General features: G+C 43.0%; 1 protein-coding gene and 1 non-coding gene across 3 annotated transcripts in view; one reads left to right on the forward strand and one right to left on the reverse strand.

Annotated features, from left to right (window-relative positions):
• Nucleotides 1–12259: 12259 nt before the first annotated feature.
• SMARCAL1 (SWI/SNF related, matrix associated, actin dependent regulator of chromatin, subfamily a like 1) overlaps nt 12260–22878 on the forward strand; it is a 58417-nt gene continuing 47798 nt past the window's right edge. Inside the window, exons 1-5 of one of the 2 annotated variants that reach the window (XM_053597481.1) lie at nt 12260–12504; nt 14126–14155; nt 14484–15370; nt 16128–16178; nt 21708–21941. In XM_053597481.1, the coding sequence (XP_053453456.1) occupies nt 14542–15370; nt 16128–16178; nt 21708–21941 (1114 nt within the window). In that variant the 5' untranslated portion in view covers nt 12260–12504; nt 14126–14155; nt 14484–14541. The remainder of the gene's footprint in view (nt 12505–14125; nt 14156–14483; nt 15371–16127; nt 16179–21707; nt 21942–22878) is intronic. The other variant, XM_053597482.1, reaches the window with a different exon arrangement.
• On the reverse strand, nt 20649–20752 carry LOC128590973 (U6 spliceosomal RNA). Its single transcript, XR_008381431.1, has one exon. It is a non-coding gene; the product is annotated as a U6 spliceosomal RNA (small nuclear RNA).

A 22878-nucleotide genomic window follows, 5' to 3' on the forward strand; every position in this document is an offset into this window, starting at 1 on the left:
AGGGCACTGAGAAATCCTCCAGAACCCTCACCCTGCCTCAGGGAAGGGCTCAACAGTCCTTACCAAGTCCAGTCAGAGATGCGTCTTCCTTTCTTCCATTTTCTTTGTTACTTTTTATGCCTGTGCAGGCTTAGTTGGGGAAGAAGGGGGGCCTGAAGGAGTTCTGACCAGATGGCAGGGTAATAAATGACTCTGATTTAATAATTTGTTGCTCTCCTCTTAATTAAAAGGCTTTTCCCTAAATGACTTGCTGATCACACAAACAGCCACCCTGGCTGGGCGAGTGCTGGGGGCCCAGGGAAATCTAGACTGAGAGGAGGAGTTGGAAGCAAGAGAAGCCAGCTGGGCGGAAGAACCCACTGTTCACACGCAGGGGTGGGCCCGGCTTCAACCACTCCCCCACTCAGTCTGATACAAGTTCAATCCAATGACAGAGCCTTGGGGGAGCTGACTGTCTTTGGGGACTTGTCTGGAAGCCGACTTTGCCATCAGGCATTTTAATTTGGGGGATTGAAATATAAGCTTCATTTTATGTAACACGTGGCTTTTGCACTCAGTTTCCCCAAAGCCCCATCTGACCTTGGGGAGAGGTCAAGTGGCCTTTGGACTATTTTGCATATGAAATGTTACTTACACACTTAACAGACAAGGACAGTGGTGGTGGTGGGGATGGGACACCCATTGTTCCAAGCATTGTACTACCAATATCTGTAGTTGCAATCAAATGGCGATATTTAACAAGCTCTCTATTTCTTCTCTACAGATGCAATTTATAAGTCCCCATGACTACAATCTGATTTACAGTAATTATCATACAGAGGCATATTTTCAAAGCTTCAAATGTAATTAGAACATGTTATTGATAAAGTGCTAAAGATTTAGATTCGAGTCTGTTCGTGAGGGACTGGTTTTGTTAATATTGATACTTTTTTTTTTTTTTCCTCTTTCATTGCATTTGAGAGTTGGATTGAGATGCCAAATTCAATCAAGATGAACATGAGATTTCTGGTTTCCTTCTTTTTCGGACTTGTTTGAAAGGACCCCAAAGATAGTGCCATGTAGGAAAACATTCTGCCAGTATATATATTTCTTTGTCAAATAGTAAGTTCTTTCTTTTGTACATCATTTCATTTAATTAGCCAGATTTTTCTGGAGATTGTGTGCTTCTGTCCAGATTGGATCATTTTTGTGATGACCACCATCTTCCCTATTATTTCTGGATACCAAATTCCTACTCATCCGTCAAAGGCCTGTGCAGATACCACTTTATCCACTTAATTTTCCTTATTCTACACCCCATCTGCCCCCACCATCAGAGCTCCTCACTAAACCCCCATGGCAATTTATTTATCCATCCTCTTTTTGTGTTATATTTTTGCAATGTATGTCTTCTCTCTGGCCTTAGATCTTTAGCTCTCTAAGACAAACTTTTTCTTTTCTTTCTTTCTTTCTTTCTTTTTTTGTAGAGACAGAGTCTCACTTACCGCCCTTTGTGGAGTACTGTGGCGTCACAGCTCACAGCAACCTCCAACTACTGGGCTTAGGCGATTCTCTTGCCTCAGCCTCCCGAGTAGCTGGGCATGAACCCACCAACCTCGGTATATGGGCTGGCACCCTACCCACTGAGCCATAGGCACCGCCCAAACTTTTTTTAATGTTTGTATCTCACTCATTGGCAACAGTATCTTACATGCAAATCATAAAGACTGAGTTGCAAAGGTTTCTTGTGTTTCATCCATGAGCTGTGATGTGATCAGTGCCATACTGTTTTCATTATTGTAGCTTAGTAGCATATTTTAAATATTAACAGTAGAATAGTAACTTATGTTTATTGATCAGTTACTATATTTCAGGCAATGGGCTAAGCGTTTTATATTATCTCATGTGATCCTAACAGGAAGTCAATGGGATGGGTACAATTATTTCTATAATATAGATGAGGAAACCAAAATTTGAAGAAATTAACCTCAAGACAAATGCAAAGAGAAAAGGGCAGAATAGTGTGCATGGCATGCTGTCATTTATATAAAAGGGAAGGGAGGATAAATACTGTATACATTTTTAGTCTGAGTATGGTGGCTCACACCTGTAATCCTAGCACCTTGAGAGGCTGAAGTGGGAGGATCACACTTGAAGCCAAAGTTTAGGAACAGACTGATAACACACAGCAAGACACTATCTCTACAAAAACAATTTTAACAATTAGCTGGGCATGGTGGCATGCTCCTGTAGTCTCAGTTACTTGGGAGTCTGAAGTAGGAAGATTGCTTGAGCCCAGAAGTTTGAGGTCACAGTGAGCTACAATGATACCACTGCACTCTAGCCTGAGCAGCAGAGTGAGACACTATCTAAAAACACCTATATGTGTGTGTGTTTACTTAAATGTGCAAAAAAATATATTGAGAAAAATATGGAAAAATGGATAATATTATATATACCATTATTACTTGTCAATTAAAAGTACATAAATTTTTAAGAAGAAATCATGATATTGACTGTCTGCTGGGAAAGGAATAGGATAGTGGAAGGGAGGGATGGGAGGAGACCAGAATCAAGTTTTGGGTGCACTGAAGCCCTTACCATTTGAGGGTAAGCATTTTACAGAAACAATAATACAGAATTATGAAGAAAAAATTAGGGACAGCGCCATATGCAAACGAGGGTTCCTGAAGCCACAGCTTATACAGCTGCCTGTGGTGGGAAGGACACATTTCACTGTATGCACTTTTGTATGTGCATGGAGTTTGAATCATGTGGATGCATTCTTATGAGAAAAATATATAGGTTTTAAAAAAGGAATACTTTTAAAAGCTACTTCTCCAATTGACAGCATGAAACAGGCCTTTCACATTTTTTTAAAAAAGGAAATAATCAGGTGTTTTCATTTTGTCTACAAGCAGAAAATGTTCTGCCTACAGCAAGCTGAAGGGGGCACTGAAGAGCAATTCTGGCGTTTTCCTGTTAAATGGACACAGGGTCACCGAAAGCAGGGCTTTAGCTTCCTGATTGAGAAATAGAGACTTGTGCCAGTGTCGAAAAAGCTTGAGAATGTAATACTTACTGCACTACACTCATCCCATGCTATATGTGTAGGGTTAAGAAACAGAGTCCCTGCCCTTTCAGAAGCTTATAAGAGACAAATAAAATAAAAACTCAAATAATACTGAACAGATTGCTAAGAGGGAGCTAATTTCCTGGAAACTGGTGCTGAGGACCAAGGAGATGGGCAGATGGGATGCTAATGGTCTTTCCCAAATGGATCTGATGGCCGTGGCTTTTATTATTGTATCCAGGAGTAGGAGGTCCCTTACTGTAAACTACCTAGAAAGCATTCATGCTCTTAACCACTCAATTAGGATAATTTACGCTTGTGATGAATGGGACTGTTCCTTCTCCCTGATGTAGTCTGAGCCATGCCTACACCAAATGCAGAGGTAAATAGTTCTGTTCGCAGCAGAAAGCCAGCCTTGCATCCACCCTGAGGTCTCAACCTGCAGCTCGCAGCCTGGCGCTACACACAAAACTAATCACAGCCTCCCAGATCAACAGGAACATAAAACAGCTAGCAGCTTCTTCCATAGATCTTTCTCGCGTGGGCAGAACAAGTCTGAACTTGCAGAGAATTTGGAGTGGACACTAAAAGGAGTCCTTTTCTTTTCTTTCAAGACACAGTCTCACTCTGGAGTGCCATGGCATCAGCCTTGCTCACAGCAAACTCCTGGGCTCAAGTGATTCTCCTGCCTCAGCCTCCCGAGTAGGATCTACAGATGCCCCTGGCTAATTTTTCTATTTTTGGAAGAGACAGGGTCTTGCCCTTACTCAGGCTGGTCTTGAATACCTGCCCTCAAGTGATCCTCCCACTTCGGCCTCTCCAAGTGCAAGGATCACAGGAGTGAGCCACCATGCCTGGCCCAGAGGAGTCTTCTGACAGTAATAAATGTGAAATACTGGATGGCGCCTGTGGCTCAGTCGGTAAGGCGCCGGCCCCATATACCGAGGGTGGCGGGTTCAAGCCCGGCACCGGCCGAACTGCAACCAAAAAATATAGCCGGGCGTTGTGGCGGGCGCCTGTAGTCCCAGCTACTCGGGAGGCTGAGGCAAGACAATCGCTTGGGCCCAGGAGTTGGAGGTTGCTATGAGCTGTGTGAGGCCACGGCACTCTACCGAGGGCCATAAAGTGAGACTCTGTCTCTACAAAAAAAAAAAAAAAAGTGAAATACTGACAAAAAGAAAGAAGGAGCTGCCTTTTGCCCAGATCCATAGGAAACCCACACTTAGGGTGGTTATTTAAATGCTGACTTAGTTACAGTAGAGACAGGATGCAGGCCTGAAAGCCGCTTACATTTTCCTTTACTCTTGAAATTCCTTAATAACTGAGTGGCCATTTGTTTGTGTTTGTGCAGCTCTATTTTGGTTGGCAGTAGATCCCCTTTTTCTATTGAAGACAACTCAATTATAAGGAGGAAGGCAATTGGTGGCCATAAAAGTAAAAATCAAACAAATTGGAGTGAGGAAAGGCTAGAGGAGAAAAAAATGAAGTGTTCGCTTGAACTCTTTGAGAATTAAAGACAAGAACAATTCAACACATACAGCAAACAGTTCTCTGCTACCCACAGGCTGGATCTGGGGGTTAGAGGAGCAGGAAAAAGAGGAGAAGGATCAAAGTAAATAAACGTGATATAAAATAGAAGAGAACTGCACTGCTAGTGGGAATGTAAGATAACACCTTCCATTTGGAAAGAAGTTTGGAGAACACTCAGGGATCTAAAAGTAGACCTGCCCTTTGATCCTGCAATTCCTCTACTAGGTGTATATCCAAAAGACCAAAAATCACTGTGCAACAGAGATATTTGCACCAGATTGTTTATTGCAGCTCGATTCATAATTGCCAAGTCATGGAAGAAGCCCAAGTACCCATCCATGACATCGGAATTTCAGGTTCTTGGTCTCAGCGATAGGAAGAATGAATCAACGGACCACAGGATCAGTGCTAAGTCGGGATTTATTTACAGAAACAAAACTTACAACAACTACAAAAACCAAACCTCCTGGCAGAGAGAACCCAGGAGGGGAACAAGCTCTCCTGCTCCCTCTTCGAGGTCTGTCTTCGGGCTCTCTGCTCAGGGGTTTATATAGTGGCAGGGGGGGTTGTTCTTCTAGGGTGTGAGTCCGGTTAGTTACAGCCATCTGTCCAATGAACTCTCAGGCCTTGGAAACTGACAGGAAATCCACCAGTCAGAAGTGCAGTGGAGGAGACAGCAGGAGGCCAGCATCTCCCCTGCAGGTGTCCGGCGCTTGCAGCAAGCTGATTCCTGTTCCTCTGTCCCCAGGAGCATCAACACCTTCAGGGCTAAGGCAGTAGGTCATGGTGCTGCCTTGTCCTGCATTATTGACCCATGAATGGATTAATAAATTGTGGCATATGTATACCATGGAATACTATGCAGCATTAAAAAAAGATGGAGACTTTACCTCTTTTATGTTTACATGAATGGAGCTGGAACATGTTCTTCTTAGTAAAGTATCTCAAGAATGGAAGAAAAAGTACCCAAAGTACTCAGTACTTTTATGAAACCAATTTATAATTACTCACACTTTTTTATGAAAGATAGATCACAACTATAGCACAGGATGAAGGAGAGAAGGGGAGGGGATGAGATGGGAGGGGGGATATTTGATAGCGGGAGGGTAAATGGTGGGACCACACCTATGGAGCATATGGCAAGGGTACAAGTCAAATCCATCAAGAATAGAACATAAATGTCTTAACATAATAAGTGAGTAAAAGAAGTGAAAGCTATATTAATTATTTTGATGTAAGCACTCCAAATTGTATAAAAAAATCGACACATTGTACCCCACAAATACATAATTGTATTCATGATCTATGTGTATATGACTTAATAAAAAGGGAAAAATAAATAAAATAGAAGAGAAACACATAAAGAAACAAAGCATAAACAGAACTAAAGAGCAAAGAGGAGTCCAGACAGAGGAACAGAGGGACCCAGGCAGGCTCTCAGGGGATGTCACTGTCCCCTTGTAGTTTTGAGGGGTATTGTAGTCAGCTAGTGATTTCTAATCTAGTGTTAAATTTTCACTTCTATAGACAAAAATGGGCTAACACTATTTAGGCAATTTCTCACGGGGATGAAAAAAATCATGAGTGGATTTTTGAGCAAAGGCTGGCAGTGCCCCCTTGTTGTAGAATCTACAGAGCAGCCTACTAGATGAGTAGCGGGAACTAGGGCACCTGATGTCAAACTTGGGCTCCAAGGTTATCAATGTCCTTGAACAAGCTGCTTAGCTTTGCCTTGCTTTTGTTTTTTCTTAGTGATTATTAAAGAACTTAATTTTTCCAATTCACATTTCCATAAAGAATCTACCTTGCATATAAGAAAAAATAATGGCCCATAAGAAAGTCCAGTGTACGATCTCAATGTTCTAAATCAACTTTATTGTCCATTGCCGCCAACGAGGAGGTGACTAGTGGCATTCTGCACATGCATCTGCTGAACTTAGACTCTAGGGCTCCCTGAGGTGGAGAGATGAAGCTGGGGTCTCCCTCAGAACAGCTTTGCAGTCTGACTATCTGTCCCTGACACCATGATGTCATCTCCACCCTCCTATGTCCGCTTCCTAAAAGGCACCCAGCCTTCTTCCAGGGCATTCTGCAGTTCTCAGCAAGAGCAATCTTCTCTAGACACACATCGAATCACACTATTCCCGTGTGAATCCTTTCAGTAGCTTTCCAAACAAAACCCCCTTTCTTTGCATGGCCTTCAGGACCTAGGGATCATCTGTCCTCTTTACCTCTCCAGCTCCATCTTGTCTCACATCTTCAGCCCCATAGGCCTCCCCGTTTCTCAAACACACCCAGCTCCTTCTTGCCTGGGGAAGTGGTGTTTGCATCTGGTTCAGACCCTCTTCCCTCTAAGAGCTGCAGGCTACTGCTCTCCTTCAAGTCTCCCTGTGGGATGCCTTTCCTGATCACTCTGAACAGTTCCTTCTCCAGTCTCTGCTTGGGCCCTCTGTCTAGGCCCTTCACAGTATTCCCTTTCTTTTGTTTTCCTTCCCAACTAGACCACAAACAAGACCATACACTTCATGAAGAAAGGCTATTTAAACGAATTTTATGTATCAAAAGCTTCCTGACCTGACTGTTGTAGCCACAGTGGCTTTGCTTGGTGTGTGGCCCATAGTAGGCTCTTGAATTTTTATGCGAGGTATACCTGTGGTCACAGCTGCTCGGAAGGCAGAGGCAGGAAAATCACCGGAGCCCAGGAGTTTGAGCTGGCAGTGAGCTATGGTGATGCCACTGTACTCCAGGCTGTGTGACAGAACGTGGCCCTGAACTCTTGTTGAGAGTTGAGGGGGAAGCTTTTGGCAAAGGACACACAAAGCTGTCCCAGCAGAAAATGTGGCAGGTTTGTGAGAAGCTTGTGAAGTCACTGCAGCCACCAAGACCAAACAACTAAAGAAATTAAGACACTTGGAAAACCTTCACACCAAACCATGGAATGCTTGGTGTCGAAATTATCCTGGAGGCTCTGTTTCTATAAGATGGTTGGAGTTTGGGGTGGTTGGGGGGAGAGGGGCCCCGGGGAGGCAGACAAGAGGAGGGAGAAAAACTGAACTGTCAGACTCTGAGAAATTAAGTTCATCAGAATGGAACAACCACTAAGGAAGGCGAATTTCTTGGCTTATAAACTTTCACATTGTTCCTCTGTGCTTTGGATATGCAAATGTGTTTGCCAACTGGCAGCAACTGAGGAGGGAACAGCCTCCTTATTCACCCAAAGTCTGGCATCTGCTCCTGAATCTTATCACAGCGATCTAGGTATAATTAACCTGAGACAAAGACATGCCCTTGAGGTGGCTGTCAAAAAAACTCCACCCTAAAGGGCTGTGAAGCCCCCTGGAGGGAATCAGCACAGGAAGAGGGAGGTCCAGCACTTACATCAGCAGGCAGTAAGCTCCAGAGAGAGGGACTGTAAATTGCTTTGGGTGCCAGATGTATGCTATTGGGCAAGGGCAAGCATGCGGTCACCATGTGTACATTTGATTAATGTCTGGAAAGAGCCCTACTATGGGACTGAGGTTTCCCATCCCAGCCTGGCCTGTGCCTGCTTTGTGACATCAAGCGTAGCTAATGTCTTGGGCTCCTATTTCTTTAGCTCTAAAAGGAGGAGATTAATACTGTCTAAGATGCCTTCTGAATTTCACTTTATGAGTTAAGAAAAGGAAATGAGATTCTCTGGCAAAGTATTCAAAACATGACCATTACACTTGGAGGATCCCAGAGTACACAAGAATTAAGAGTTATAGACTGGAAATATGTTTTAGATGCCACCCTTGTCCTTGTGATTGTTGTAGAATCCCTAGGGATTTGGTTGTGAAAGACAAATTCACATCTTGGGATCTTTTGTAAACACTATCATTTTGTGCCTGAGGTTAGCATCCAAGGAAAAAGGAAAGAATGAAAGAAAGGGAAGAGGGAAGGAAAAAACTTTGACAAGAGAGTTAGAAATCATAGTTATTCGGGTGTAAGGAACACTCGGAAGCTGTTGCTTTAGTGAAACAGCTAACTGACTCTAGTGAAATTTTGCTCCCCATCTCCCACTCCCCTAAATAATGAATTCACTAGAAGGCTAACAGTAGTCACAGAAGAGCAGAATCAGAGCTCAGGAATAAGCGGGTCAAGGCAGCTGTGGAAAGCTGGTGGCAGGAACCAAGGGATAGTCTCCACTCAAAGCTACTGCTACATCAGTTCAGTTGTAACCACCCCCCCACCGCACCCCCCCCCCACACACACACCATATTCCTCAAGATTAAATTCCCAGAAGGACAGGGTCTGGCTGTTTCCACTTGTATCCTACATCCACTGTTTTGCCAGAGGGTAAGACCACTTGATCAACAGTATCTCAGGACTGCAAAAAATGGGGGAGTGATAGTTACCCCAAGAAGAGAGAGAAAATAGATGTCCTTCCACCTAAGGAAGCAGCTTTGGTGAGATCACATGATTCCTCTAAAGGTGGCATCAAGAATGGCATTTATTAATACATCTCTCCAAGGCACTCTGCTGGGGCCTGGTGATCCTGGGGCAAGCCCGCTGGATGGGGGGTGTTTTTACATCATGCAAAGTTTCTGCCAAGGACTGAACTATGTCTCCTTCCCCCAATTCATATATTGAAGCCCTGACCCTCATTGTGATTGTGTGGAGAAAAGTCACATAGGCTTAAATGAGGTCATAAGGGTGGGGTTCTGATAGGATTAGTGCCCCATCAGAGATGACTTTGGAGAGCCTGTCCCTCTCTCTCTCTTTCTCTTCATCCTCCACCACATGAGGATACAGACAGGAAGAGAGATCTCACCAGAAAACAAATCACCTGGCCCTTGATCTTGGACTTTCCAGCCTCCAGATCTGTGAGAAAATAAATTTCTGTTGTTTGAGTCACTCAGTCTGTGGTATTTCTTTATAGCAGCCTGAGCAGTCTATTATAGGTGCCATAGGGATTTGTAGCTTATCTGGCCTCTGTTCCCTCACCTATGAAACCAGATGGTCTCTATGGCTCCTTTCAACTTTAAAACTCAATGTATCAGTTATCTGTGATTCATCTATCAGTGTGTGTTTGCTTACTGCCCAACTAAGTCCTGAGACACTAATAATAGGAAGTCGCCAAATAAAATATAGGATACCCAGTTAAATTTGAATTTCAGATAAACAATGACTTCTTTTGTAGTGTAGGTATATCTCACACAACATTTGGGACAAATACTTGGGACATTTGCTAAATCTGGCAATTTAGATATTTGTCTCCTCTAAATACCATAATCTTTTTAGAAGTAGGGAAACTGGACCTTACTCATTTATGAGTTCCCTTACAACAACATCTGCCAGCTTTTTGGATTTCCCTAACTAATATTATTGAATTTTTTTGGAGGGAAACACAAATTTTTAATTTGCCAAATAAAGGCATTTATAATCATCATCACTTCAATTACAAAAATTTATCTTTATGAAAGATGTTCATCTCATTGTCTTTTGTTTATTTCTAAGGCAATCAGGAGAAGATTCAAACCAGTTTGGCACTGCCCAGCTGACCTGGGTTTGGAACTTCAGCTATGCTGTGTTTAGTTGAAGGTCTTCTAAGACTTTTTGATTTTTTTTCACTTTAGCTGCTAGAGTTAAATTGGAACTAGACTACTAGAACTCTCTTCCCCTCTTCTTTCATTCCTTTGCTCCTGTGTTTTCCTGAAGGCCTTTAAACTTTTTTATTTTTTTTTGGTTTTTGGCCGGGGCTAGGTTTGAACCCGCCACCTCCGGCATATGGGACCGGCGCCCTATTCCTTGAGCCACAGGTGCTGCCCCCCTTTAAACTTTTTTAATGAATGAATTTTTATTAAAAGCTTTCTTAAGAATTTCTGAAATATAGAAAAATTTTTAAAAGTTTTGCATACAGTTAATTATGCTGTTGACAACAGAAAGCAAAAGATGAGACCATTGATGAGGAACTGATTGACTTACTTTCTTTCTTTTTTTTTTTTTTGTGGGTTTTGGCCAGGGCTGGGTTTGAACCTGCCACCTCCGGCATATGGGACCGGCGCCCTACCACTTTGAGCCACAGGCGCCGCCCTTGGCTTACTTTCTGAAAATGTTTTTTTTTTTTTGTTTGTTTGTTTTTTACTGAAGCCTCATTTTAATTTCCTATTCTTCAAGTTTTAGAATGATAGATCTAGAAAGGTAATCATATCTTCTCGTCCAATTCCAGACTTAGTGAATTGGGATGGGGGAGTAAAATCCACAAATCTATGAGAATTCTAGGGTCTGAGATTATTTTACAGGTGAGACAACTGAGGCTCAGGACAGTGAAGTGATGGTAATACTAATTGGTGATTGTGATGGTTGAAGTACACCATACCCAGCTTTCTTAGCAAATTAACTGACTCTGTTCAGGGAAAGGAAGGGCAGAGATGGTTGTTCATTAATTATTTTCTGTTAACATTACCCAGTAGAAAATGAGTTCTGGGTATAGAGAAATAAAAAACCTTAGAAAAATTCCTATGTTGTCTCCATTTTATCTCAAACAATAGCAACGTATCTCTCTTATCTGTTCTAGGATTTCAAGTTCACTAAGCACATCCCACTATATTATCTTCCTTTGATCCTGTTAACAAGGAGATTTACCAAGGTGGTATTTTTTCTCTTTACAGATGAGAAAATGGAGGCACAGTTATTATATTTGTAGATATTACAGACTAAAAAATTGAAACCTGGGGCGGCGCCTGTGGCTCAAAGGAGTAGGGCACACATATGCCAGAGGTGGGAGGTTCAAACCCAGCCCTGGCCAAAAAACTGCAAAAAAAAAAGAAAAAGAAAAATTGAAAAGTGTATTTCACCCTACTCCCCTACCCCCCAACAGTTTGGTGAGTTTTCAAGTTTCCTTCCCAGACCTTTCCCTAAGTTTACATGCATTTGTAGGTAAGGATTTCTGTTTAAAAAAATGGATCAAACTACACACACATTGCCGTGCTTCCTTTTTCTAAGTCTTATTTTTTCAAATATCAGTAGACATCTTTGTCTTTTAATGGGCCACGTTTGAAAATGGAATAATAGCGACATAATTATTGTACACTGATGATATACATTATATTTATCATACATAACGGGGGAGTTTACTGTGGAAGGGAAAAAGCCTTGAAGTTCAGAAATGGGGTAAACCGGCTCTCAAAGTGTCAGATTACTAATTTTCTCTCAACAGGGGCTATGGAATCAGAATCAAAAACTAGCCTAATAAAGTCTTGAGAAGTATAATCGAATAGCTCAGTTTTCCCATCTGTAAAATGGGGCTAAGAATAACACGCGACCTAAGAGTTGTAATAAAGATTAGATAATTCATATTAACGCTCAGAGCAACGACTGACAATGACGACGACAATCGGGCGATGGGTGGGGCTTAAATTGCAAGCATATTAATAACAGCAACGGATGGGAGTTAGTTTGTTAAGAGTTACGAAGTGTGGCTGTCTAGGATGCCCTCTGGAGACAGTTCTGACGGTGAGACTCCAGTTTTGGAAACTTCAGGGTCTCACGTTTTCAGGATCCCGGACCTGGCCAAACTTTCGGGAATATGGAGGACTAACTACAAGTCCCAGGGTGCACCGCTCCCGCCCCGCCCAGGACGTTGAGTCCTCCCAATACTCGCCGGGCTTCTCGCACAAACTACAAATCCCAGAAGACGCTGCGGCAGGGCTCCGGCTCCCCGTCTCGTCGCTCCCACTTTTGGAAGCAAAACTGCGGCTGCGTTGCCCGCTGGGAAGTGTAGTTGAGTGATGAAGCCCTCCAGGCCTGGGCGCTGCAATACGGCGCATAAACTGGCGGCGTCTGACTACCTGCTACCCTAAGGATCCCCTCGGAAGAGTAATCTGGCTTGGGAGGGCTCTGGAGTAGCGCGTGGAGTTGGGGTCAGCTGCGAATGCAGCTCGCCTTCTAGGCTTCACACGGTGAGAGGCCGCCTGGGAGGGAGGGCCGCGGACGCGGACGAGACCAAATGGCAGCCTGGAGCAGGGAGTGGGCTAAGGGGAAGGGTGAATCCAAATGGAGACAATAGGGGTGGGACATGGCGTCCCTTTTGCTGGGGCCGTAGTGAAGCGCGCCCCGAAATGGGGTGCAGCGGAGGTCAGAGCAAGCGAGGGTAGAGGGTCGTTCATGGGGTGGGGCGGCTTAGTGATCAATGGGTCCTCAATGCAGAGGCCTTAACTCCTCTGGCTAGTGGAGGCAGCTCCTCGGTTCTTGGACCTGAGGAGTTTGGAAGGCAGAAGAGCCCTGATTAGAAACTTGGGTAGGATTGTGTTACCGAGGGACACTGACTTCTGCTGTTGCACCGGGAACAAAACCTTTTCCTAATTCCTTACTAACTGCTGGTGGTTGGAGGAGGAGAACAGCCTCAAGGATCAATAATTTGGGGTCTATCCCTAAATTCTAGCTAATGGGAGCCCCAGCAGGGAAGTAAACATTTAAAACGTATAGCTCCTGTCAGAAGCCTAAACAGTGTTCCTGGGTATCATTACAGGCATCACACGGCCTTATGTTAGGTGGAGACCGTTTAGTCTGAATCAAGCCAGAGAAATTGGGAGTCCCATCCTCTGGTTGTAGAATATTCTTCAACTCAGGAAAATCTTCAGGATAAATTCATTGAAAAATAATCAGAGGGCGGCGCCTGTGGCTCAGTTGGTAGGGCGCCGGCCCCATATACCGAGGGTGGCGGGTTCAAGCCCTGCCCGGCCAAATTGCAACAAAAATAGCTGGGCGTTGTGGCGGGTGCCTGTAGTTCCAGCTACTCGGGAGGTTGAGGCGAGAGAATCGCCTAAGCCCAAGAGCTGGAGGTTGCCGAGGGCGACAAAGTAAGACCCTGTCTCTAAAAAGGAAAAAATAAAATCAGAGCATAAAACAATGTGTATAATGATCCCGTGTTGATAATAAATACCTGTATCTCCTATATTTGTGGCATGTATTATGTAGTTAGTATAGAAAAAAATCACAACTGCACTGTACTCAATAAACAGTGGTTATTGATGGCTGGCGAGATTACAGATTAATTTTATTCTTAACGGGGGCGCCCGTGGCTCAATGGTTAGGGCACTGGCCACGTGCTCTGCGGCTGGTAGGTTCCACCCTGGCCCAGGCCTGCTTAAAAAGAAAAAAAGTAGCCAGGCTTTGTGGTGGGCACATGTAGTACCAGCTACTAGGGAGCCTGAGGCAAGAGAATTATTGCCAGAGCCCAAGAGTTTGGGGTTGCTGTGAGCTGTGACTCCATAGCACTCTTCTGAGGGTAACAAAGTGAGACTCTGTCTCAATTAAAAAAAAAATTATTCCTTTTACAGGTTTATGTAGCATCTGAATTTGTACATGAGCATGTATTATTTTTTTCCCCTTATTTTTCAAAGTCGCATGGTTTCTCCAATTGTTTTGGAAGTCAAGAACTAAGGCCAGCTGCTCTGGCTTGCACTGTGTGCTGTGTGTGGCCACGTGCAAATTGGTTTGCCAGGAAAGAAGAGTGTTGAATGTGAGGGGGGGAGTTGGTGTGCAATCTGTGTGATTCTAATGCTTTTTTCATTTTTCCAGGTTGTCTGTGTTAGCAAGTGTCATGCCGTGGTATGTGGTTCATCCATCTATTTCAATCTAATCCATTATTCTTTCTAGTTTAAAATGTCACCATTTTCATTACCTGATGAATCTAAGTTGCACTGCATAACTTTTTGGGGATCTGATAACTCATCTTGGCTGGGGAATGGGATTTCAATTGCCACTGAAATAACATTTTAAACTTTGGATTTGTGTTGTTTGCTTTTTCATCAGGGTTATTATTTTAGCATATGTTACCTACTATCCCTGTGTATGTGTACTCTTTAATTATAAAAGAAACTTTAATTTGTATATTTTCTGGTTGTACACCTTGTGCATTTGTTTCTATCTTCCACAGCTTTTGTCAACTTTCCGATTAAAGGTTGACATTCCTACGTAAGCATTTCTCTGGTAAAATGTCCTTGCCCCTTACAGAGGAGCAGAGGAAAAAGATCGAAGAGAATCGACAAAAGGCTCTGGCCCGTAGAGCTGAGAAGTTACTAACAGAACAGCATCAGAGCGTTGGCTTGGGCCCCTGCATTGCTGCCAAGCCTTCTCAGTCCAAGCAGGGCCCTTCTCAAAATTTCCGAAGGGAGGCTTCTATGCCAGTAAGCCATGGTGTCATTGTCAAGCAACAGAATTCCAGTAGTTCCTCTCATAGTGACCAAAGACCTTATAACCCCCACAGTTTTCATCTCAGCCTACCAGAGCAGGTAAAGGGGATATGGAAGAGACAAGTAGAAATGTCCACAGCCTGCCCAAGCCACACCCCACCAAGTCAAATGACTCTCACTAGAATCTCTCCTCCCTTGGCCCAAAGTCCTCCAGAGGTCTCTAACCAGCAGCTCTTACGTTATGAGTTAGGTCAAGGTCATCCTCAGGCTTCACATCAGATCAAATTGACACCTTTTGTTAACACAACTCATGAATCTTTGGCCAATGCCAAGAATTCCCAAGAGATGCCAGCTTCTTCCTCTGGACAGCCTCCCAGGGATGCTAAATTAGAAGCCAAGACAGTGAAAGCTTCTACCTCAGGGCAAAACATTTCTGAAGTCCATTATGGCTCAGGAAGTATAACATCTAGGACAGAAGGAAGACCCCAACAGAAATTTGAATCCTCACTCCAAAAAGCAGTAGTCTCCAGGAAAGGAACATGCGTAAGGAATGGAGACCGTTTCCAGGTGAACATTGGGTATGATGCGGAACTCCTGGCAGTGTTTAAGAGTCTGCCCAGCAGAAGTTATGGTAATGAGTCTTTCGTTCTTCAGGGTTGTTTTTCTATTTTTAAAGTCTCTCTTGTTTTTCTTTCTTTCTTTTTTTTTTTTTTTGACTCTTGTGGTTTAGAATAGAATTTCTTTTAATCTAACGGTTTCTCATAAATATCAAGAAAATGCATTGGCACGTTCTGTCCATCCAATTGTTTAAAAATTTTCTGTATTAGCTTGTGTTTCACTTTATAATAGTCATTCCTTCAAACAGCTGCCAAACTTGAGGGTTGTCACATGGCCAGATGGAGAACAGTTGAATATTTACTGAGAAGCCACTTCCTCTGCCAGGTGCTTTATATGCATTGTAGCACTTGAGCCTAACAGCGGTTTTTTTTTTTTTTTTTAAATAAGTAGGTGTTATTTAGCAAGGTGAAATGACATGCTTGTGTCAGAGGGTGATTTGTACTCCTGCACCTCAGCGAGCACTCCTCATGCCTCTTTGCCTGACTGTACTGGGTTTGAGAGTACTTGGATTCTAGTTCTAACTCTGCCCTCAGCCCTCTTAGATGAAGTCCATAACTTCCAGGATCTGTGCTGAATTCCACTATATGGAATAAAAGAATTTTCCGTATTTGCTATTTGTCCTTTAGAGAGATTTTGAAACTTAGTGGGTATTCGTGAATCAGCTGTTTTGAGCTTGGCATCCATTTGTTCATTCATTTAGAAGACAAGCTTCTGTCGAGTGCCCAAATACAAGTTATAACAATAATCTTCATTCCTCTGTTTTATTTCAGAACCTGACACCAAGACATGGAACTTCAGCATGACTGACTACAGTGCCCTGAGTAAGTAGACACGTCATGGTGCCTCATAGAGGCAGACGCTGGCATCGAAGTTTCTCTGTAGTAGCAAATGCTATCTAGCTTATGGTGTGCTTGGCTGCATAGGTGATGAAAGTTTCCAGGGTACCCCCTCCCACATACCTTCTCACTGTGGTTAGCCTAACGTGGCTTCTTGGGCGAAGGTCATTGGTCATATTAACAAATGCTAGCACTTAATGATGCCTGCTATGTACTAGGCTATTCCAAGCCCGTTATGCTAACTCTTCTTTATATTTTATAACAACCATCCTACAGACAGGAAAACGGATGCCCAGAGAGATTGAATAACTAACACAAGGTCACATAGCCAATAAGCTGTGTCACTGGGATTCAAACCCAGACAGTCTGACTTCAGAGAGCATGTTCCTACCCGATGGTGCTGGCTCTAAGCACTGACAGGCAGCCAGGCCTGCCCCTGCTTCCAGGAAGGTAACAGTTCAGCAAATGCACAAATGGCGACAGCACTCGGTGCAGGCAGCTAACTCGGGAGTGCAGAGAGGAACGCTGTCAAGCTGGTCCTGTTGACACAGTGTCTGGTCGTCATCACCCCTGTGTACACCACTCTGCCTTCTGAGATTTTGTTGACGGCCCTACATGAAGGTTTTCATCACCTCATCCTGGTGGCTGGAGCGTACTCCTCTGCCAGAGAGTCAGCCCCAGCTGTTTTCATCTTCCATTTCACCCATCTCTCCCAGCCCGGTTCAAGAGGGGAAAAGATAAGGGTGTGTGCTTGGGTCACTTCTCTGCACATTTGAGCGTGAGATAGAATTTTCTGGAGTTGCCAGTTTCTGGGTTAGGGAAGTGGGGGTGATGGGACGATCCCTGCAGAATTTGCTGGTATTCTCCATGGCCTCCTCTTCTTGAAGGGCATTAGGTGTAATTCTTCTTTTGGTAGCTGCCGGGGCTGCTGTGATGAAGTACCATTGACTGGGTGGTTTAAACAGTATTTTCTCACAATCCTGGAGTCAGGAAGTCTGGGATGAGGTGTGGGCACGGTCGGTTTCTTCTCTCCTTGACCTTCAGATGGCTGCTTTCCCTCTGTCCTTACGTGTCCTTTCCTTTGTGTGCACACATCACTGTGTCTTTCCCTCTTACAAGGACACCAGTCATGTTGGGTTAGGGCCTACCCTAATGACCTCATTTAACTTACTAACTTTTTCAGAGGCCCTGTCTCCAAATACAGTCATACCCTGAGGTACTGTGGGCAGTAGAGCTTCAACATATGGCTTTTGGAGGGATGCGATTCAATCTGTAACACTGATGGAGTCAGCACCTTTCTGTGAGGCTCATCATTTTTTTTTTGTAGAGACAGAGTTTCACTTTATTGCCCTTGGTAGAGTGCCATGGCATCACATAGCTCACAGCAACCTCCAACTCCTGGGCTTAAGCGATTCTCTTGCCTCAGCCTCCCAAGTAGGTGGGACTACAGGTGCCCGCCACAACACCTGGCTATTTTTTTTTTGTTGCAGTTAGGCCGGGGCCAGGTTTGAACCCGCCACCCTCAGTATATGGGGCCGGCACCTTACCGACTGAGCCACAGGTGCCGCCCGGGGCTCATTTCTTAAAACATTTGTCTATATAGGAAGGGGCAGACCCGGGGCTCTGGGTTAAGATTGTGGGTTTTAACACTTGGTATTCTCATTGCTGCTCATTTTTAGACCAAGGATTTCCACTGTTGTGGTTTTGTATTCTTACCTTTTTATTCCTCTCTGACCACGGTATGTGGTGACTTAGCTGACTTCTCCCTTTGCAAATTTTTGGGTGATATGCTTCGTGTGTTTCTTGAGAACCGTGTTTATTGGGTACAAAATTTTCCATGTAGCTTTTAGATGAATTTTACTGATTGAATGTTTGACTCCTTGTTACGCTTACCAATGTATTGCAGACTTGCTCTCTTACCTCCTGGGGTGGACCTTAAATCTTGTGCAGTAATTTTGGATTTGTGAAGTTGTCCTTGTATTTCTAAGTTTCAGATAGGTTTATGACTACTGTTGTGGCTGGCTTTGTAACATACATAGATACATACAAAGATTTTCTCTAGTTCAGGCTCTGTTATTCTCCTGTAGGTCTATCTCTGGATTTTTTCCCTTTTAACCCTATTACATACTCATTGTAGAACCTTCAGAAAGTACATTCATGTGTAAGAAGGAAAAACCATCTCTCAAAATCTCCCCATTCTATTAATCGCTATTAATATTTTGATTTTGTTCCTTCTGGCCTTTTTTCTATGCATTAAAATATACAAATTTAATATATGCATGTAATTTTTATCTTGCCATTTTAAATTAGTGCTCTAGCATAGCATTTTTATTTTAATTTAACTCTGAGTGATGAAAATGTGGATATCCCTTATTATAATGGATCATTTTCACCATTAAAAAATGATTTCAGGGCCAGGCCCAGTGGCTCAGGCCTGTAATCCTAGCATTCTGGGAAGCTGAGGTAGGAGGATCCCTTTAGCTCAGGAGTTTGAGACCAGCCTAAGCAATAGTGAGACCCTGTCTCTACAAAAAGTAGAAAAATTAGCCGGACCTGGTGATGCAAGCCTGAATTCCCAGTTATTTGGGAGACAGAGACTGAGCAAGGAGGATCACTTGAGCCCAGGAGTTTGAGGCTGCAGTGAGCTATGATGATACTGCTGTAGTCTTGTCCAGGCAGTAGAGCAAGACTTTGTCATAAAACAAAACAAAATGATTTTATATTGTTGAACATAATATTGCTTTTTGTACTTTTGTCTTTTCCAAAATTTTTAGTAAAAAGAAAATCAATGGCTATATAACATTTGATTGTATATGTCATAAATTACATAAATCATTTTTTTTACTGTTTAATTTGCTCCCAGTTTTTCCCGTTTTATGTATTTATTTTTTTAATAAATTATAGGTGTGTACAGCAATGCAATCATGGGGTACAATGTGGTGGTTTTGTATATATCTTGAAATATTTTCATCAAACTGGTTTACATAGCCTTCACGGCATTTTCTTAGTTATTGTGTTAAGACATTTATATTCTACATTTAGTAAATTTCACATGTACCCTTGTAAGATGCACCATAGGTGTGGTCCCACCAATTACCCTCCCTCCACCCACCCTGCCCCCCTCCTCCCCTGTCCCTCTCCCTCTTCCCCATATTCTTGGGCTATAATTGGGTTATAGGTTTCATATGAAAGCTATAAATTAGTTTCATAGTAGGGCTGAGTACATTGGATACTTTTTCTTCCACTCTTGAGATACTTCCCTAAGAAGAATATGTTCCAGCTCCATCCATGTAAACATGAAAGAGGTAAAGTCTCCATCTTTCTTTAAGGCTGCATAATATTCCATGATGTACATATACCACAATTTATTAATCCATTTGTGGGTTGATGGGCACTTGGGCTTCTTCCATGACTTAGTGATTATGAATTGGGCTGCAATAAACATTGTGGTACAAATATCTTTGTTATAATGTGATTTTTTGGTTTTCTGGATATACACCTAGTAGAGAAATTGTAGGATGGAATGGCAGGTCTATTTTTAGATCCCTAAATGTTCTCCAAACATCTTTCCAAAAGGAACATATTAGTTTGCATTCCCACAAGTAGTGTGGACTTGTTCCCTTTTCTCCACATCCATGCCAACATCTCTGGTTTTGGGATTTTGTGGGTTGTGGGCTAATCTTACTGGAGTTAGATATCTCAAAGTAATTTTGATTTGCATTTCTCTGATGATTAAGGATGATGAGCATTTTTCATATGTCTGTAGGCTGTGCACCTGTCTTCTTCAGAGAAGTTTCTCTTCAAGTCCCTTGCCCACCCTGAGATGGGATCATTTGTTCTTTTCTTGCTAATACGTTTGAGTTCTCTGTGGATTCTGGTTATTAAACAGTTTTTCTAGTTTTAAAGCTGTAAGGAAGATGCTTGTGCATATGTTTTTGTCTGTATTTTCAATTGTTAGTTGGGATAGATTCCCAGAAGTTGAATCATCATGATCACTTCTTCCAGCCATTGCTATATATTGCCAAATTGTTTTCCAAAGGGTTCTATTCCCAACTAGCAATATGGATGTCTAATTGTTTCTTTATCCTGTAATTTTGAAAAGTAGGAAATATCAGGCCAGGCATGGTGGCTCATGTCTGTAATGTTACCGCTCTGGGAGGTTAAGGAGGGTGGATTGCTTAAACTGACAAGTTGGAGACCAACCTGAGCAAGAGTAAGACCCTGTCTCTATTAAAAATAGAAAAAATAGCTGGAGCTGTGTCAGGCACCTGTAGTCCCAGCTACTCAGGAGGCTGAGGCAAGAGGATTCCTTGAGCCCAAGAGACTGAGGTTGCTGTGAGCTATGATGATGCCATGGCACTCCACCCAGGGTAGCAGAGTAAGACTTTGTCTCAAAAAAGAAAAAAAAAAAAAAGCAGAAAACATCTTTTTTTTTTTTTTCTAAAGAAATTTATTAAAAATACGGAACGCTTCACGCATTTGCATGTCGTCCTTGCGCAGGGGCCATGCTAATCTCTGTATCATTCCAATTTTAGTATATGTGCTGCCGAAGCAAGCACCAGAAAACGTCTTTTTACTTCTAATTATTTGTGAAGTTGAACAACATTTCTTCAAATGTTTATTAGTCTTTTTTCTCCCTGTTTTGAATTGTCTGCATCTCTAGCTCTTATTTTGTAGTCTTAGTATTTTATTTTTTGAGACAGTTGTTTTGAGCAATCTTGCCTCAGCCTTCCAAGTAGCTGAGGCTAAAGGTGCCTGCCATAATGCCCAGCTATTTTTTTTTTTTTTTTTTTTTTAAAGATGAGGGGGCTAGCTTAGACTGGTCTTGAACTCCTGAGCTCAGGTGATCCACCCACCTTGGCTTCCCAAACTGCTCAGATTACAGGCATGTGCTACCATGCCTGGCCGGTTTTAGTATTTTTTTTGTAAGCATGAGCTCTTTTTATATTTCTTGCAAATATCTTTACTTAGTAGCTTTTGCTTTTCACTTCAGTTTGTGTTTTTTGAGTTTAGTCAAACCTATAAAATCCTTCAGTAATAGATAAAATAAGTTCAAAACTGTGTGTTTGCGGCCTGACAGTTCTGTTTTTCATTCCTTTGTCCTCTGAGCTGTAGATGAGAGCAGGGACCTGGGAATAGGATTAAGTGTGGGATTTGTGGTATGTGGACTCCAGTGCCTTCTCCAACATGACAGAAATTGCCTAATAAGTTTATTCATCCTGGTGAGCTCTTTGCCTTATTAATTTTTGAATTCTGAGTTTTTAAATTTGAAAAACTCCAAAAGCAGAAGAGTTATATTCAGTTAATATCGACATTCCCACAGCCCCAGTTAAAGGACATGTTCAAGCCTTTCCGTCTCTCAGTGCCTTTTTTCACCCATATGCCAAACATTATCCTTTGTGGCTCTGCCCCTGCCTTCTTTCTTTCTCCCTCCTCCCTTCCTGCCTGAGCATCCCAAGCCCACTCCAAAGTCCTCTGCTTTGTCACTTCTGTCTTTTCCCTCTTCTTTGGCAGTAAAAGCAGCCCAGCGCATCCGCACGGTCACCCTGGAGCCTTTGGAAGGAGCTGATGGCAGCAGAGAGTTACCCTCCACCAGCAGCGGAGGACAGGGGAGCCTTCCTTCAGCTCCGTCTCTTGACTTTGTCAAGGGGCAATGCACCCTCATCTCACGGGCCCGGTTCGAGGCAGACATTGGTTATTCAAAGGACCTGATTGCAGTATTTAAACAGATGGATTCCAGAAAATATGGCAAGTAATTGATCTCTGTTTGGTTCCCAGGATGTTTACTGGTCAGTGGGCACAGCACAGGGTGTTTTTCTCTATCTTGGAATATTCAAAAATGACTTCTGGTCTGCTCCCCTTCCCTTCCTCCAGATAGTGAACACATAGTAGGGGTTGGGGCTGTTTTGTTCTTAAGGTCTCCCAAAGAGAGGACCCCACAATTTTCCCTAGTTACTTGGTCGGTATCCTGGTAGAAGCAGGTAAATTCCTACTACAACCATTTCAACCCCATCTGTTTTTATTTTGGCTTTAACAGAGCAGAAAAATAGGTGGTTGCCATGAAAGTGATATCTTTCCTTACATAAATTTAGACAGTGTTTTTCAAACTGGAGGGTGCATGGGAACCGCTTGAGTGGTTTGTCACAAGGCAGATTGCACACAGGACGCTGGTGGCAGCGCTGGGCTACTGCAGAAACACTGAGTGACACCTGGCTTGCACTCAGAAAGGCTGATTTATTTGGTCCAAGGGGAGGCCTAGGCCTTGGTATTTTTAAAATCTTCAGGGGAGCCTAATTGTTAAAACCACTGGCCAAAGCAGAATAGTTTGGCTTTATTTTTCATGAGGATCTTTAAAAGATACTGGTTAGAAGTGGCTTTATAATTCTGGGTTCCTGGGTTTCATTCTTAGCTCTCTGGGACCACATCCTTATTAAAAACGATGTGGCTTTTATGGGTGGATGTTTTCTAATTCTTGAAATGATTTTAGTCTTTTCCATAGGCAGGTAGAAATCAAACTCTTCAAGCCTCATGCCTTTGAGACATCACATTCAGTCAACATCATGGAAAAAGCCTCTAGAATTACTTGTTCAATGAGAGCTTTCCTCGGGGGTTGGGCCAGTCAGGACAAGGGTGATGCTGGCTGTTAATGTGATCATCGCTTAGAAGGGGGAGATTTTTAACTGAA

The sequence above is a fragment of the Nycticebus coucang genome, chromosome 7 (genome assembly GCF_027406575.1).
Source record: "Nycticebus coucang isolate mNycCou1 chromosome 7, mNycCou1.pri, whole genome shotgun sequence".
NCBI lineage: Eukaryota > Metazoa > Chordata > Mammalia > Primates > Lorisidae > Nycticebus > Nycticebus coucang.